The sequence below is a fragment of the Saxophila tyrrhenica genome (assembly GCF_035928015.1).
Source record: "Saxophila tyrrhenica strain CCFEE 5935 chromosome Unknown scaffold_30, whole genome shotgun sequence".
Taxonomy (NCBI): domain Eukaryota; kingdom Fungi; phylum Ascomycota; class Dothideomycetes; order Mycosphaerellales; family Extremaceae; genus Saxophila; species Saxophila tyrrhenica.
Window position 1 is genome coordinate 25579 of NW_027041762.1, and position 13800 is coordinate 39378.

A 13800-nucleotide genomic window follows, 5' to 3' on the forward strand; every position below is an offset into this window, starting at 1 on the left:
CTTTAGAAACCATTCGTGAGCCAATTTTGTCCTCTCCCACTTCCTGCTTCCATGTTGGAAGATGCCGTAAAGACGATCGTAAAGCATGGCTCTGGGTATCTAAGAATCATCATACAGCCTTCCATACTGCCTGGCGCCGCCCGCTGTCCCGCAAGCAACGGAACCCTACAGCACGCACTCATGCCGTCATTCTCATGTCCTCGTCCACTTCCCTAACCTCATCCCTCAATCCTTCGATGCCAGCATCCTCGGACTGTATGCTCGCAACACTGGCATCAAGATCCGAGACCACATTCTCTAGCCCTTTCACCAACGCCTCGATCTCTCGTCTCTGTTGCATTACGCGCTCCAGCACCTCGACGTTCTCTGCTTGAATGCCGTCCTGCCGCTGCTTCAGGTCCTGGGAGTGCTGCTGTAACGAAGGCGCCAAATGAGAGAGGTACAGTTGCTGCGCCGGTAGAGTGTGTGGCCTGTACACGATGTCAATCGTCTGCGCGACACAAATGCCACGGTTGATCCAACTTACGGCAAAGGAGCACTCTCGCCCTCCTTCGTCTTGCCCTTCCTCTTCCTCGCCTCCTCTATTAACCCGTCAAGTTCGTTCAAGCTGCTCACCACATGTCTGTCTTCAAGGATGGCTTCGAACTCTTTCCGCATGCTCTCGCCCAGTTTCTCGGTGAATTGCTCGTGCAGGAACTTGACACTGCCAGGGACATGTTGCGCTGCTGTTGGGAAGCAGGAGCTGAAGTTGTTGTAGTTGCATGTTTTGAGTACGTGAGCAATCGCGTCGCCGTATAGCTTCTGGAGGGCGGTTGCTCGGGGTCCAGGCGCGGTCGGTATAGGTGGTCGACTGGCTGGCGATGGTGATCTAGAAGATATTGAGCCGTTCGTGGTTTCGGCCGCCATGTCTTCGACTAGAGAATGGCTTCACGTTAAAGATCGCGCTGTTGCCATCGCGTTGTTGATTGATGTCCTACCCGATGAAGTAGTTCGGCCCGGCTCAAACGCACGAGCCAACGCTTGATTACATGCCAGCTCCACGCGCATCGCGACTTTCGTTTGCGACTGCCGCCAACTCTCACTTGGGACCACCTTTCACAGAAGCGCTCCTTCACCACCATTGACAAGCACACTACCCTACCCTTCCGTCCGCATTGGTGTCAGCAGCAACATGGCAGACTACGCCAAGAAGAAGAACGACGAGCTGGCGACGCTGTGTAAGGAACGCGGCCTTGCTCACACGGGCAAGAAGGCAGACCTTGTGAAGCGACTTGAAGACCACGATGCTTCAGCGACGTCAGCCACTACGACCACTGCTCCGGCCATGGACGACGAGATCGACTGGGACGACGAACCTGCTACCGAAGCCGCAAAGGCAGCTACAAGCCAGCCAGCCGCAGACGCTCTGGAAGCTGGAGGTGTTGGTGTTGAGGTGCCGAACCCACAAGCGGTGCCGAACCAAATCGTAGCAGAAGACCCAGCTCAAACCGACGACCTCACCGTTGCCGCCGCCCCTACTTCTGAGACACCAGCCGTGGAAGCCAAGGAGCCAGAGAAGGACTACAGCACCGGCCTGGCTGAGCGCACCATTGACGAAGAAATCGAGAAGCGCAAGGCTCGAGCGCGCAGATTCGGCATGCCCGAGGACACCGACGACATTAAGGCACTGGAGCGCGCGAAGCGATTCGGCACGGCTGATCTGCCAGGCATGATGAACAAGGCTCTGCCGACTGCTCACGACAGGAAGCGAGGAAGGCTGGAGGGCGAGGCGGATGGTGGGATTCGCAAGAGGAGCCGTGGTCCGCTCAGGGGTAGGGGAAGGCCGGGAAGAGGTGGTGGGCGGGAGAGGACGCCGCAGAGCACCAACTCGGGTTCTGGTGGGTACGCGAGCTGGATGTCGCAGGCAGACAAGGACGCGGCGGATCGGAGGAAGGCGAAGTTTGCTACCAGCTGAACGAGAATGAGCAATGAAGGGATTTTACTGTGGTTTGGCGACCCGATGATAATGGCGTGGAAGCGCCCGCTGCTTGTCTTGCGTCTCGAGAAGCTGCTGAGACAGGAAACTCGAGGCTGAACGCGCGATTAGGAAGCTGGCCGATTGATGCAGCTAGGCGGTGCCTTCACTAGCGACGCTGTTCTAGAATTCGAGTCTCTCTATTTACATAAGCAATTCAAGTGCCGCAGGCCAATCCAGTCTATCGAACCACGATCCGGGACAAGCGGTGCGAAGCCTTTCGATCGAGCCCCTTCGTGGCTCTCTTCATGTTATATTGGGGATGGTTCGAGCACTGCGAATGACGCTCCAGTCTAGCAGGTCTGGCCCATGTGTGACAACCGATCGTCATGAACCTCACAGCTTGGCCTTTTGGACTTCCTGCGGTGTCCAGGCCTGAACCTCCTTCATCTCCAGATAGTTCTTGGGAAAGAACTGCGGGCCGAGCACCTTCTTCACTACCTTTCCCGTACCTGTTGACACGAACAATAGTCAGCGATGCTGCCGAAGCCAAGCGAAAAAGCCAGGAGAACATACCTGATTTTGGGAGCTCGCCTTTGATCAGCCTTAAGATCGTAGGCATCTTGTACCCTGCCAACCGGGCTCGCAAGTCCTGTCTGAGTTTCTCTAGGCTCAGATTCGTTATGGGCTCATCTTTCTGGTCTTCTGGCTCTTTGAGAACAACCGCAGCCGCGACTCGCTCTCCGAATTCGAGGTCAGCCACTCCAACAACCATTACTTCGGCGACATACGGCAATGCCAGTATCTCCCGCTCAATATCCAGCGCTGATATCTTGTAGCCTCCAGACTTGATGATATCGATTGAAGCTCGCCCAAGGATCCAGTAGTAGCCGTTCTCTTCTCTGGCGATGTCACCAGTACGATAATAGCCATCCGGTGTATGCGCTTTCGCAGTGGCGTCAGGATCCCAGATATACTTGGAGAACATCTCACCAGCGCCCGAGCGGACAATCACCTCACCCTCATTCCCATCCTCACCAGTCTCCTCATTCCGAAGCTTCACATCACAGCCGGCGAACAGATTCCCCACTGACCCATCCGGCACATTCTCATCCCCAAGCCGGACCTTGAAAACCGCCCCGAACTCCGTCGCCCCATACCGCAACACAATCCGCTTCCCGAGTATCTGCGCCCAAAAATCCGCAATCGGCTTCGGCAACGCCGACGTCCCGCACAAACACGCCTTGATCTCCCTCGCGCCCTGCAGGTACTCCGTCACATTCGCCTTGGACGCCAGTTTCTGCTCAAAATACCGCATCATCCGCATGTAAATCGTCGGCACGCCGGAGAAGACGGTGATGCCGCCTCGCCGCCAGCGCTCCCAGGTCCATTCGGCAGAGAAGGAGCCGCTTTTGAATTCGAGCACGCAGCCGGAGATCAGGCCCGGGAAGAAGTTGAGGCCGATGCCGGTGGCGTGGTGGACGGGGAGGAGGTGCAGCATTGTGTCCGAGGGGCCGAGGTTGTAGTGGTCTGCGACTGCTAGGGCGGTGTCGTGGATGAAGCCGCGGCGCATGACGGCGCCTTTGGGTGGGCCGGTCTGACACGCTTAGCAAGAGTCTTCAATGGTGGGTGGTATTGGCAAGGACGGGAGCGGTATCGCTCGCTTAAGGGGACACACTCACCGTTCCTGAAGTGAAGATCACAACACCCGGCGCATTGTCAGAAAGATACTGATCAGACGACATCTTGATCTCGCTCGGATGAAGCGGCGTGTTATGCAGCGAGGGCGCCACATTCAAACAAGTGAACGAGCTTCCAGAATCCTGGCCTTTAACCAACTTCTCCACCGCCTTTCCTAACTCCATTGCAGCAGAAGAACAGAGCACAGAGACGGCCCTGGACTTCGTGACGAAGTACAACGCCTCTTCAGGCGGAAGGGCGACAGTCATCGGGACAACCGCTGCCCCAACTGCCAGTGCCGCAAGCGTGGCGACGGTGTACTCATAGCCTCCAGCGGCTAAGATGGCGATGTACACTTCCTCTCGATTGTCCAGCTGCTGTCTTACCGCCGGAGATAGTGATGCCAGTACTCGTTCCCGAAAAGCTAGGACGTCTGTGAGTAGTTGGACATGAGTTGCCTCGACACCGGTGTTGTCGTCCCTTACGCATAGTCGTGGTGGTACGGCGTGTGCAAATCTGACCAGGCGGTTGAAGAATGGATGGGCTGGGAAGATGTTGGGCCCGACCTGGCGAGGGACGTGGTAGGTTCGGTCGTCCATTGTTCGAGATTGCTGTCGTTGCTTGGCCATATGTTTTTCTATCGGCGTAGCATCCTTCGTAGGCCTGGATATGTCGTTCCGCGAGTCGTAGGCGGTGTTCGAGTTGACGGCCTTCCGTTCCAACGCTTCGAAGATGGTCTCACTGCTGGATCCAATTGAGGCCTTTTGGGGTATAGAACATTAGATCAGCATCGTTGGCATTTCGATGTTCTTGGATGCAAGTGGCCACACCCGTATCATTCGGGAATAATTGTTTCAGGCATCTCGTCTCCGCACCCCGATCTCGGTGGGGTGTGCCGAGGATGCGTTGGGTGGTCGACTTCGAGGACGTCAACTTGACCTGGACCTAGGCAAGGAATATTGCATTTTACTTGCAATCTAAATCGATGCTACATCTCTCCGATGTCAATATCGAAATTGATATAACAAGAAACAGATAGAGAAGCGTCAGAGTCTGTCGCGACAGGACAGACCCCCGGAGTGATACGAAGACACGACCACTTCAAAGCAAGCTTTCGAAGTCCATCATGCCTGACTTTACGGACAACCTGAAGCCCGCGTCGCCGGACGGCACCACAATTCTCAGCCAGGAACGATCACAGTCCAACGTACCAGAAGACGAACTAGCGAAGCACCTACTCTCACGCAATGACTTCCTCGGCCGCCAGCAGCGAATACTGCAGGTCCTGGAGAAGGACCCGTTGTTCAACAAGTCCAAACAGATGAATTTGTCTCGGCCTGAACGGTACCAGCTTGGCCTTGCTCGAGCAAAGAAGCTCAGGCGCTACCAGGATCAGTATCGTTGGGACGAAGAGGATGTCAGCATGTCGCAGTACTTGTGCGACGATGTGAGCCCGTACATGGTGCACTATACCATGTTTGTCACGACTGTAAGGGAGCAGGGGAGCGATGAGCAGAAGGCGTACTGGATGCCGAGGATTGAGCGGATGGAGGCTATTGGGTGTTACGCTCAGTAAGTTACAATAAAGAAACCGCTCGAAGTTAGTTCTGACCTGCTCTCCAGGACTGAACTTGGACATGGATCGAATGTGCGCGGCTTGGAATGCCAGGCTAGATGGGATCCTCAAGCACAAGAGTTCATTCTCCACAGCCCGACGTTGACAGCCAGCAAATGGTGGAACGGAACAATGGGCAGGACAGCCAACCATGCCATTGTGATGGCTCAGCTTCTCCTACCAAAGTCGCAAGGCTCCAGCGAATACGTCAGCAAGGGTCCGCATCCATTCATAGTACAGATTCGCGACATGAAGACCCATCTACCTCTACCCGGAATCGCAGTTGGCGACATTGGTCCGAAGTACGGCTACGCGCCCATGGACAACGGCTACCTACTATTCGACCAGCACAGGATACCGCATTCCGCAATGCTCTCGAGGTACTCGATGGTCGACAAGAACAACGGAACCTACTTCCAGCCCAAGAACGCCGCTGTAGTGTATGGCAGCTTGACATACGTGCGAGCTCAAATCATCATGCACGCACGACTCATCATGGCTCGCGCTGTTACGATCGCTGTACGATATACTTGCGTTCGCAGACAGTTCTCAGACCGAGACAGCAATGACCCAAAGGCTCCGGAGCTAGCAGTTCTCGACTACCCTACGGTCCAGATACGGATCTTGCCACTTCTCGCGACCGCATTTGCACTTCACTACACCGGAGAAGCAATGCACAGGCTCTACGAGACTACGCGGGCACAGATTGACAAGGGCGACTTCAGCAGAATGGCGGTGCTACACGCACAATCTTCAGGGCTGAAGAGCTTGTGTACAGAACTGGCCGCCAACAGCATCGAGACCTGTCGGCGGGCTATGGGAGGCCATGGCTTTGGAGGTGGAAGTGGCTACATACAGCTCAACAACGACTACCTTTCCAAGCCGACGGTTGAAGGAGACAACTGGATGATCACGCAGCAAACAGCAAGCTACCTCATCAAGAGAATGCAAGCTGCAGTGTCTGGGAAGGACAAGCCGCAGGACGAGATCGAGGAGCATTGCCGTCAGTACCTCAGCGAGCGAAAGAGCCACAGGCCAGATCAGCTCCGCATCTTCGACAAGGACGAGGACATTGTCGAAGCCTTCCGCAGGCGATCTCGGGACCAGACGTACCGAGCGCACATCGAAAGGAACGAGCGCAAGCGTAGCTGGAATAGCTTGTTGATTCAGCTGCGGAAGGTCAGCCATTCGGAGTCGCAGTCAATCCTCGTGGCCAATTTCTACGACGCTTTGAACAGCAAAGACGCCTCGGTGTCGCCAACACTTCGAGCTCACCTGTCCACTCTCTTCCGACTGTTCGCCTTCTACACCATGGACAACGAAGCTCGCGACTTTTCCAAAGCAAACGCTGTGTCCGAGCAAGACCTTGACGCTCTGCCTTCAAAGATCCAGGAACTCATGGCGCAGATCCGACCACACGCCGTCAAGCTCGTTGACTCCTGGAAAGTGCCGGACTTCCTGCTCGACTCTGCATTGGGCCGGTATGACGGCAAGGTCTACGAGGACCTCTTCAACCGTGCCCACAGGCTCAACCCTCTTAACGAGATCACTTTCAACCCGCACTACAAGAGCGAGGAGATCGTGATGGGCGGCGGTGACGATCTGAAGAAGATACTGGCGAAGCTGTAGTCCTAGTCATTCATTCTGAGCTATCTGTACAATCATTGAAACTCGCACCATCTAGATCTTAGCCTTAGCAGGGTGATCCGCCTTCCTCGAATAATTATAGGAAATCTCCCTGAAACTCTTCGCTGCCTCACCTACAAGCTCATTCCTTAACGTCCCATACACCCCCATCTTCGCCTTCGGCGCCCACGTCTTCGCCAGCTCCATTGCCACATCAAACATCTGCTCCGGCTCCGCAATAGCGTCAACGACACCATCCTGCAACGCCTCCTTCCCCGTCCATCGGTGCGCTTCCAGCAACATCTTCCGGGCGATCTGAGGATGGAGCTTCAGTCGTGGGAGCGTGCCGATGCCTGGGAAGTGCAGACCGAGGTTGACGGGCGGCATGGAGAAGAAACCGCGTTTGCTGTTCATTACTCTGTAGTCGTGGCTGAGGGCGAAGGGACAGGCTCCGCCGAAGGTGTGGCCGGTGACGAGTGCGATTGTTGGGAATGGGAAGTCCACGATGGTGGCCAGGAGGGGGAAGAAGCCTTCGGAGTTGGCGTAGGGGTTCCTGTCGGACTCGTCTAGTTCGAGGCCCTGTTGATGTTGTTGTGAGCCCTTGGAACTTAGAGTACTGCGTGTGGGATATGAGAACTTACCGTACACCAGAACTTCGCATCATTGCCCTTCGTGATGACAGCACCCTCACTGTCCGTCCCAAGAATCTGTCTGACCTGGTTGAAGGCTCCAATGATCTTTTGTGCGTATTCTACATTAAGGCGGTTCTCTGGTGCTTTCCGCATGGTAATGACGAAGACGTTGCCATCGTAGCGGTCGAGCGCCAACGTGGGCTCGTTGATGATGGATTCGGGCATGATTACTGGATGTGTTTGAACTCTAGTAGTGATCAGAGCCTTTCGTCTTCGATCACACTAGATTGAGGTGATGTTGCTCTGCTGCCGAGCGTACCTCACCGTCGACATGGGTGGTGCAACCGAGGCTACACTGAGGGGCCGATATCGGTCATCCTCGACTGGTACAGAAAACAGCATTGCTTCATTATTTAGCCAATGTATGAGTGTGAGGAAAGCCATTGCTAGAATGCACGAAAGGTGCCTTCGGGACTGTTCTGTTGAGCTCAGCGAGTATATTGATTGTGAGCTGACGACGACGATTTGCCATGCTCTACCGACGAATAGACTTCTTCCTCCCCCTTCCCTTCCACTCAATCTCCTTCGTGAACGGCCCTCCCCTGCTCCTCGCCTTAGCCTGCGGCTTCTGCTCAGTCCACTCCCCACCACTTAGTAGATTCGCCAGAGCACCATTCTTCGCCAGCAACTCCTGAAATCCACCTTCCTCTGCAATGCTTCCTTGGTCCAGAACGACAACATGGTCAGCAATCGCCATCATGTCCCTGTGATGTGTGATGATGATGACAGTCATATTCATCTCTGTCTCCCGCACCAGACTCTCAATAGTCTGGCGGACAAGGTTGGCTGATTCGACATCGAGCGCCGAAGTGGCCTCGTCCAGGATCAAGACGGCTGGCTTGCGTACGAGTGCTCTGGCGACAGCGAGTCTCTGCGCTTGACCACCAGAGAGACCGAGACCGCCGTCGCCGACTTGTGTATCGTAGCCATGCGGGAGGCTGACGATGAACTCGTGGATGCCAGACTGGGCGGCAGCGGCCTGTATCGCCAACGAAGAAATGTGAGGTGAGTCCGGAGGCAAACCGTATGCAATATTCTCCGCCACAGTTGCTGAGAACAGCGTTGGTGTCTGCGAAACAGGCGTCACGAGCGAACGCAGAGATGCTGTGTCGATGTGCTGGATGCTTCGGCCGCCTAGTATCACATCGCCATTACGGTGATAGGTGCCATCAAGACTCGTGTCCGTGCCGTAGAGGTTCAGCAGAAGGTTGGCAATAGTCGACTTGCCGGACCCGGAGCCACCCACGATCGCCGTCGAAGCGCCTGGCTGGATGTGCAAGTTGATGTCACGAAGGACAATTTGGTCCGGGCGAGAAGGGTAGGCGAACCTCAGATCTTCCAATACAATATCGCCAACAGTAGTGATCCTGGTGTCACCAAGATGCTCGTGCGAGTCTTCTGGAAGGTCCGCTAGGCGCAGCAGTCGAGAGCCTGTGTCCTTCGTGGATCCAATCTGTGGTATGGCGACCAAGATGAAACCAAGATTGGTGATTGTGAAGATGAGCATGGTGAACACCTGCACCACATCTTGCACTGGCGTTCCCGACTTGACCAACCGAGCACCAACATAGAACACCATAGCTATAGCAAAGTTGCCAGCAGAATCCGAGATGCCGTAGAAGAAGCCAGCGAAGAACGATCGCCGCAGACCGACATTCAGAGCGAAATTCGTCGCCTTGGTGTATTTATCGACGAAGTGCTGCTCCAGCGTAAGCGCTCGCACGGTCTTGATGTTGGTGAAGGTCTCCGTGAAGATGGACGCTGCATCTTCTGCTGCACTGTTGCTGTGGCTTTCCCACTTCGCGCTCACGGCCGCGTAGACCTTTGTAACGCCGAAAATGTATGGTGCAGCGATGAGTGCGATCAAAGTCATCTTCCACTGCGCTATCGTAGCCCACACGACGGCCACGGAAGACATCACTGCGGCAGTCCAGATGAGACCGCTGAAGCGACCGACCAGATTGCGTAGCTCTTCTGCGTTGCGGTCCAGATTGCCGGTGAGCCTAGATACGGCGTTCTCTTCCTTGTCGAAAAATGCTCGAGGCTGGTCCAGGATCTTGTTCATCGCTTTCGAGCGGATGCTGTCAACCCACCGTTGGCCCACATACTCGAGGCACATGTGGCTGAAGTAGGTGTGAATCGCATCAACGAATGCGAGTCCCAGCATGATCGTGGAGTAAAGCAGTGCCTTTTTCTTGTCGCCTCCTGGAATAGCATATGTCCTCAGAAGCTTTGACAGCACGAAGGCGAAGATTGGCGAGCCAAAAGCGTGGATCGTCGTACTGTAGCACCCAACAATGAGGACAGCCTTAGTAGACATGTCGATAGACGGCCACAGAGTGGCAAGGAGTTCCTTGTACGACTTGTGTTGGACCACTTGGGCCTCTTCGTCTGGAGCATCGCCCGTCACGGATGTCGTCCCAGACTGCGTCTGCTCCTCAACTGCGACCATAGGCTGTATCTCTTTGCGTTGCCGTCTCTGCCCCGTCGAAGACATCCTGGATTCAGCTGCAGACTTGCCCGCCCTATCGAGCCAGCCCTCAAGCAGTTTCGAGGTCCGCTTTGCACTCGTGGCACTCGTGGACTCTTCTGGCACCGGCTTGAGCGGTCTTGGATCCCACCAGCCAGACGCTCTCTGTGGGCTTGTGTCGGCGTTCTCAGGCGAAGGTGGAGAGGCAGCCAAGCGCATCCAAGGAGCAGTGAAGCCTCCCGCTCCAGGTCCTGGCAGAGGCCTCTTGTCCGGAAACAAGTTGAACAGCACTGTCGCGCGCTTGTTCTCGCTGGCGTCAAGGTGGGCTTCGAGGGGGTCATTTGTGATCGTGCTGAAGCGGTACGTCGGCGAGTCTAGGCTGGAGCCTCTGGTGCGGATCGACTCAAAGGCTGTGTGCTTCCTGGAGTCGTACGGCGACGCTGCAGCTCGCTGTTCAGGCGGCAAGAAGCCCTGGAATGGCGAATCCCTGATCATCTCCATGTGCTTGCGGTATCCTTCTTGGACAAGCTTGCCATGTTCGAGGATGTAGGCGTAGTCATCCGCTTGTATCTGTGAGATGTCGTGCGTAATGACAATGGTCGTCTTGCCGCGCCGCCACTGGCGGATAGCGTCCATCATCAGCCCTCGACTGATCTGGTCCAGAGCGCTGGTAGACTCGTCCAGTAGCAGGACTGGCGTATCTCTCAGTCTTGCTCTGGCCAATGCCATACGCTGTCTCTGTCCGCCTGACATGGATCCTCCTTTGTAGCCGACAACGGTCTCGAATCCATTCGGCATGTCGTTGATCATGAGCTGCAGCAGCGCAAACTCCACCGCTTCCAGCACTTCCTGCTTGCTGACTTTGCCATGGTCACTCTTGCCGAAAGCTATGTTGTTGAACACCGTATCATTGAACAGATTACTGCTCTGCTCTATCAGCGTGACGTTCGTCCGCAGCCATTTCAGGTCGATCTGTTCCAGTCCCACACCGTCCAGCGTGATATTTCCTGTCTGCGAGCGGTAGAATCGTAACAACAGCTGGCCGAGCGTACTCTTCCCACTTCCACTCTTTCCAATCAGGAACGTCATCTCACCGCCCGGGATATAGAGCGTCACATCATCGAGAGCAAGCTGTTGCGGAAGCGAAGGGTACGCGAAGGTGACATTCTTGACATCAATGTCGCCGAAGCATTTCGACGGCGCAACCATGCCTTGACCGCCCTGAACATTGGACCCTCGCTGCATCTCCGCCATGATGGTCCTCAATGTCGACCCAGCGATCTTCCCCTTCTCCAAGAACAGCAGCGTTGGAATGATCCCGTTCAGCGCCTGGAAAGCCCCAATAGCCGAGAGAAATGTTGTCAGAACATCGGCTACGGTCTTTTTGTGCTCCCTGATCAATACGCCACCATAGTAGAAGCCCTGAACAAACATCGATATCGACAGCAGAACGAACATCGCCAGTTGCAGCGCATTGGCGCTCGCCACTCGATAGTAAAACCGTGCAGCTTCAGACACCTTCTTCATGTACTTGTCGTGCTCGATCTCCTGACCGTTGAAACATTTGACCGTCTCGATGGACGTGAAGGCAGAGGATGTGTACTTCTGAGCCTCCGTGAGCTTCTTCTGCTGCAAGTCGTAGCTCCTCTGCATGTTCCTGCCTGCCCACAGCACCGCAACCATGATGAGCGGTGTGCTGGCGATGGAGACCAAAGTCAGATCCCAAGAGATGTAGAGTGCCTGGATCAGCGACAGGATCGAAGTCGAGACCAGACTGACTATCGCGCCGAGCGGCTGTGATGTCGAAAGCTGGAGCTCCCTGATCTGCGCCTGTATTCGTGGGAGTAGGGCGCCGATTCCATTCTTCCTTAGATCGTACCAAGCAATGTCCTTCTTCAGTAGACCGTGGAACAGCCGATCTCTTGCGCTCTTCGCCTGTAGTTCTCCAAAAGCGATCCAGACCGTCATCTCCATGAAGTTGAAAAGCCATGACCCTCCCGCCACCCCAAGCAAGTAAAAGATGTACTTCTTTTCCCTGTTAAAAAACTCTTCCTCACTGATCTTGCCGGTAGCGTAGGACGTGAAACCGTCAAAGAGCTTGCCCTCCACGTAGGCTGATGCAGGAATCATGGCGCCGGCCATCGCTGAGAAGGAGATGCCCAGGACAAGTATCGGGATGTTCGCCTTCGTGGTGAAGAAGAAAAGGGCCCTCCATGGATGCTTCTGGCCATTGTCGCTCGCATCTGTGGCTGCTGTGCTGGTCGTAGATTGCGCTTTGCTGCTAGTAGACCATGAGCGCTTGCCCTTGCGGCCCTCTCGAGCCTTCGCAGAGGGCATCTAGACTCGGCTCCCATGTGTGTAGGTTAGCATGAAGGAGAAAACGTGAGCCAAGAGCTTAAAAGGGCGCAAAGGTAGCAACAAACTGAAGATGCCGTGTCCTTGGTGAAGTGAGGTTGATCGAGAATTGCCTGTTTTGGTTCGTTCAAAGCCGAGCGAGATATGCCGACTACTATTGTTCTTCCATATTCGCGCCAAGACCCTTCTCGTTCACATGCGTTACCGTTCGCAATGCACTTGAATGCTCTTCTTCTTCCACCCTAATCGAAGCAACCAGAGCTGAAAAGAGTCTTGATCATGTGCCCGCCTATCATCGCCATCCACCGCGACTTGACGACAATCTCTCGCGGCCGGTCAGCCGTGCATCTCCTTAGGACCCTGCAGAATCGAAGACACAGCAGTCGCAGCTAGTTGGAGATCGGACAAAAGGCGGATTTGCGCACTTGAGACGACGTGGCCCCAGTGAGCGTCGACCGCGCTTGACATATCGCACCGTAGATTCTCAAGCCTCATGATCTCGAATCGGCTCTCCCTTCACGAAGTCTTCTCACCTTTCGCCTTCTCATGAATCCAGTCGTTCAGACCCGCGCGATTCCTGCATCCTCATGTCAGCGGCCGCACCGAATGCCATACCAACCGCGCCATTGACAGGAACACAACAACATACCTAGCAATCTCAATAGCATAAAACTGCATCCTCACCACTGTCCCACCGTCAGCCTCATCCTCCCATACTCCATACTCCCTCCCGCAGCACCCATCTCACTCACCGAAAATACTCTCCTTCTCCCCATACTCCCACGCCGGATTCGCCCTCACCATGGTCCCAAAATTATAATCCTCCACCTTCTTATCATACTTCTCGATAAAGCCCCTCCACTTCTCCTTCCCCTCCTTACTCTTCATCTGCTCCTCGTCAATCGTGCCGCTGACATCGAAGTCCGGGAACTCCGTCTGGAAGTGCGCGTGGATCTCGTCGTCGTAGCGGGTGAGGCGCAGCTTGGAGCCCGGGAGTTTCTCGAGGATCGACCAGTAGGTTGTCATGTGTTCGACAACTATGCAAGGTTGATTAGAGAGGGTGAGAGGGGTGGTGGGAGCGGGCGGTGGGGCGTACCTTTGACGGCGAATTGCTTCTCGATTTCCTCGGAGTTGGGCGCTTCATCTGGGTTGATGGGGCCGGCGGAGCTTGAGAGGGCCATGATGGTTGGTGTTGAAGTATGAAATATGAAGTGGTCAAAGGTCGTCAGAGGTGTAGAGCGCTCTGATGTATGTTGTCCAAGTATAGTGGAGGAAGAAGTCTGCGAAGGCGCATATGAAAACTTTGTCTTGGCATACGTCGATATGAGATTCAGAGCGAGATAAATCAGAAGAGACGGACGGCCTCGCCAGGACATGACCCTGCTATACACAGGCTATATGCATTATC

The 13800-nt window shown here is 55.0% G+C and overlaps 7 protein-coding genes across 7 annotated transcripts; 2 read left to right on the forward strand and 5 right to left on the reverse strand.

Annotated features, from left to right (window-relative positions):
* Positions 1-178: 178 nt before the first annotated feature.
* On the reverse strand, positions 179-906 carry LTR77_011014 (uncharacterized protein; the record flags this gene model as incomplete). Its single annotated transcript, XM_064808228.1, has 2 exons — positions 179-470; positions 527-906. The coding sequence occupies 2 exons, from the start codon at positions 904-906 to the stop codon at positions 179-181; spliced, it is 672 nt and encodes a 223-aa protein (XP_064653550.1).
* Positions 907-1171: 265 nt separating this feature from the next.
* On the forward strand, positions 1172-1954 carry LTR77_011015 (uncharacterized protein; the record flags this gene model as incomplete). The annotated part of the gene is made up of 1 exon (XM_064808229.1): positions 1172-1954. One exon carries the CDS (start codon positions 1172-1174, stop codon positions 1952-1954), a length of 783 nt encoding a protein of 260 aa, XP_064653551.1.
* Positions 1955-2350: 396 nt separating this feature from the next.
* LTR77_011016 (uncharacterized protein) lies at positions 2351-4233 on the reverse strand (the record flags this gene model as incomplete). The annotated part of the gene is made up of 3 exons (XM_064808230.1): positions 2351-2466; positions 2531-3551; positions 3637-4233. The coding sequence occupies 3 exons, from the start codon at positions 4231-4233 to the stop codon at positions 2351-2353; spliced, it is 1734 nt and encodes a 577-aa protein (XP_064653552.1).
* A 527-nt stretch (positions 4234-4760) lies between these two features.
* Positions 4761-6878, forward strand: LTR77_011017 (uncharacterized protein; the record flags this gene model as incomplete). Its single annotated transcript, XM_064808231.1, has 2 exons — positions 4761-5206; positions 5258-6878. 2 exons carry the CDS (start codon positions 4761-4763, stop codon positions 6876-6878), a joined length of 2067 nt encoding a protein of 688 aa, XP_064653553.1.
* Positions 6879-6929: 51 nt separating this feature from the next.
* Positions 6930-7732, reverse strand: LTR77_011018 (uncharacterized protein; the record flags this gene model as incomplete). Its single annotated transcript, XM_064808232.1, has 2 exons — positions 6930-7475; positions 7517-7732. The coding sequence occupies 2 exons, from the start codon at positions 7730-7732 to the stop codon at positions 6930-6932; spliced, it is 762 nt and encodes a 253-aa protein (XP_064653554.1).
* Positions 7733-8042: 310 nt separating this feature from the next.
* HST6 (ATP-dependent permease) lies at positions 8043-12374 on the reverse strand (the record flags this gene model as incomplete). Its single annotated transcript, XM_064808233.1, has 1 exon — positions 8043-12374. The coding sequence occupies one exon, from the start codon at positions 12372-12374 to the stop codon at positions 8043-8045; it is 4332 nt and encodes a 1443-aa protein (XP_064653555.1).
* Positions 12375-13136: 762 nt separating this feature from the next.
* Positions 13137-13573, reverse strand: LTR77_011020 (uncharacterized protein; the record flags this gene model as incomplete). Its single annotated transcript, XM_064808234.1, has 2 exons — positions 13137-13429; positions 13489-13573. 2 exons carry the CDS (start codon positions 13571-13573, stop codon positions 13137-13139), a joined length of 378 nt encoding a protein of 125 aa, XP_064653556.1.
* Positions 13574-13800: the final 227 nt, after the last annotated feature.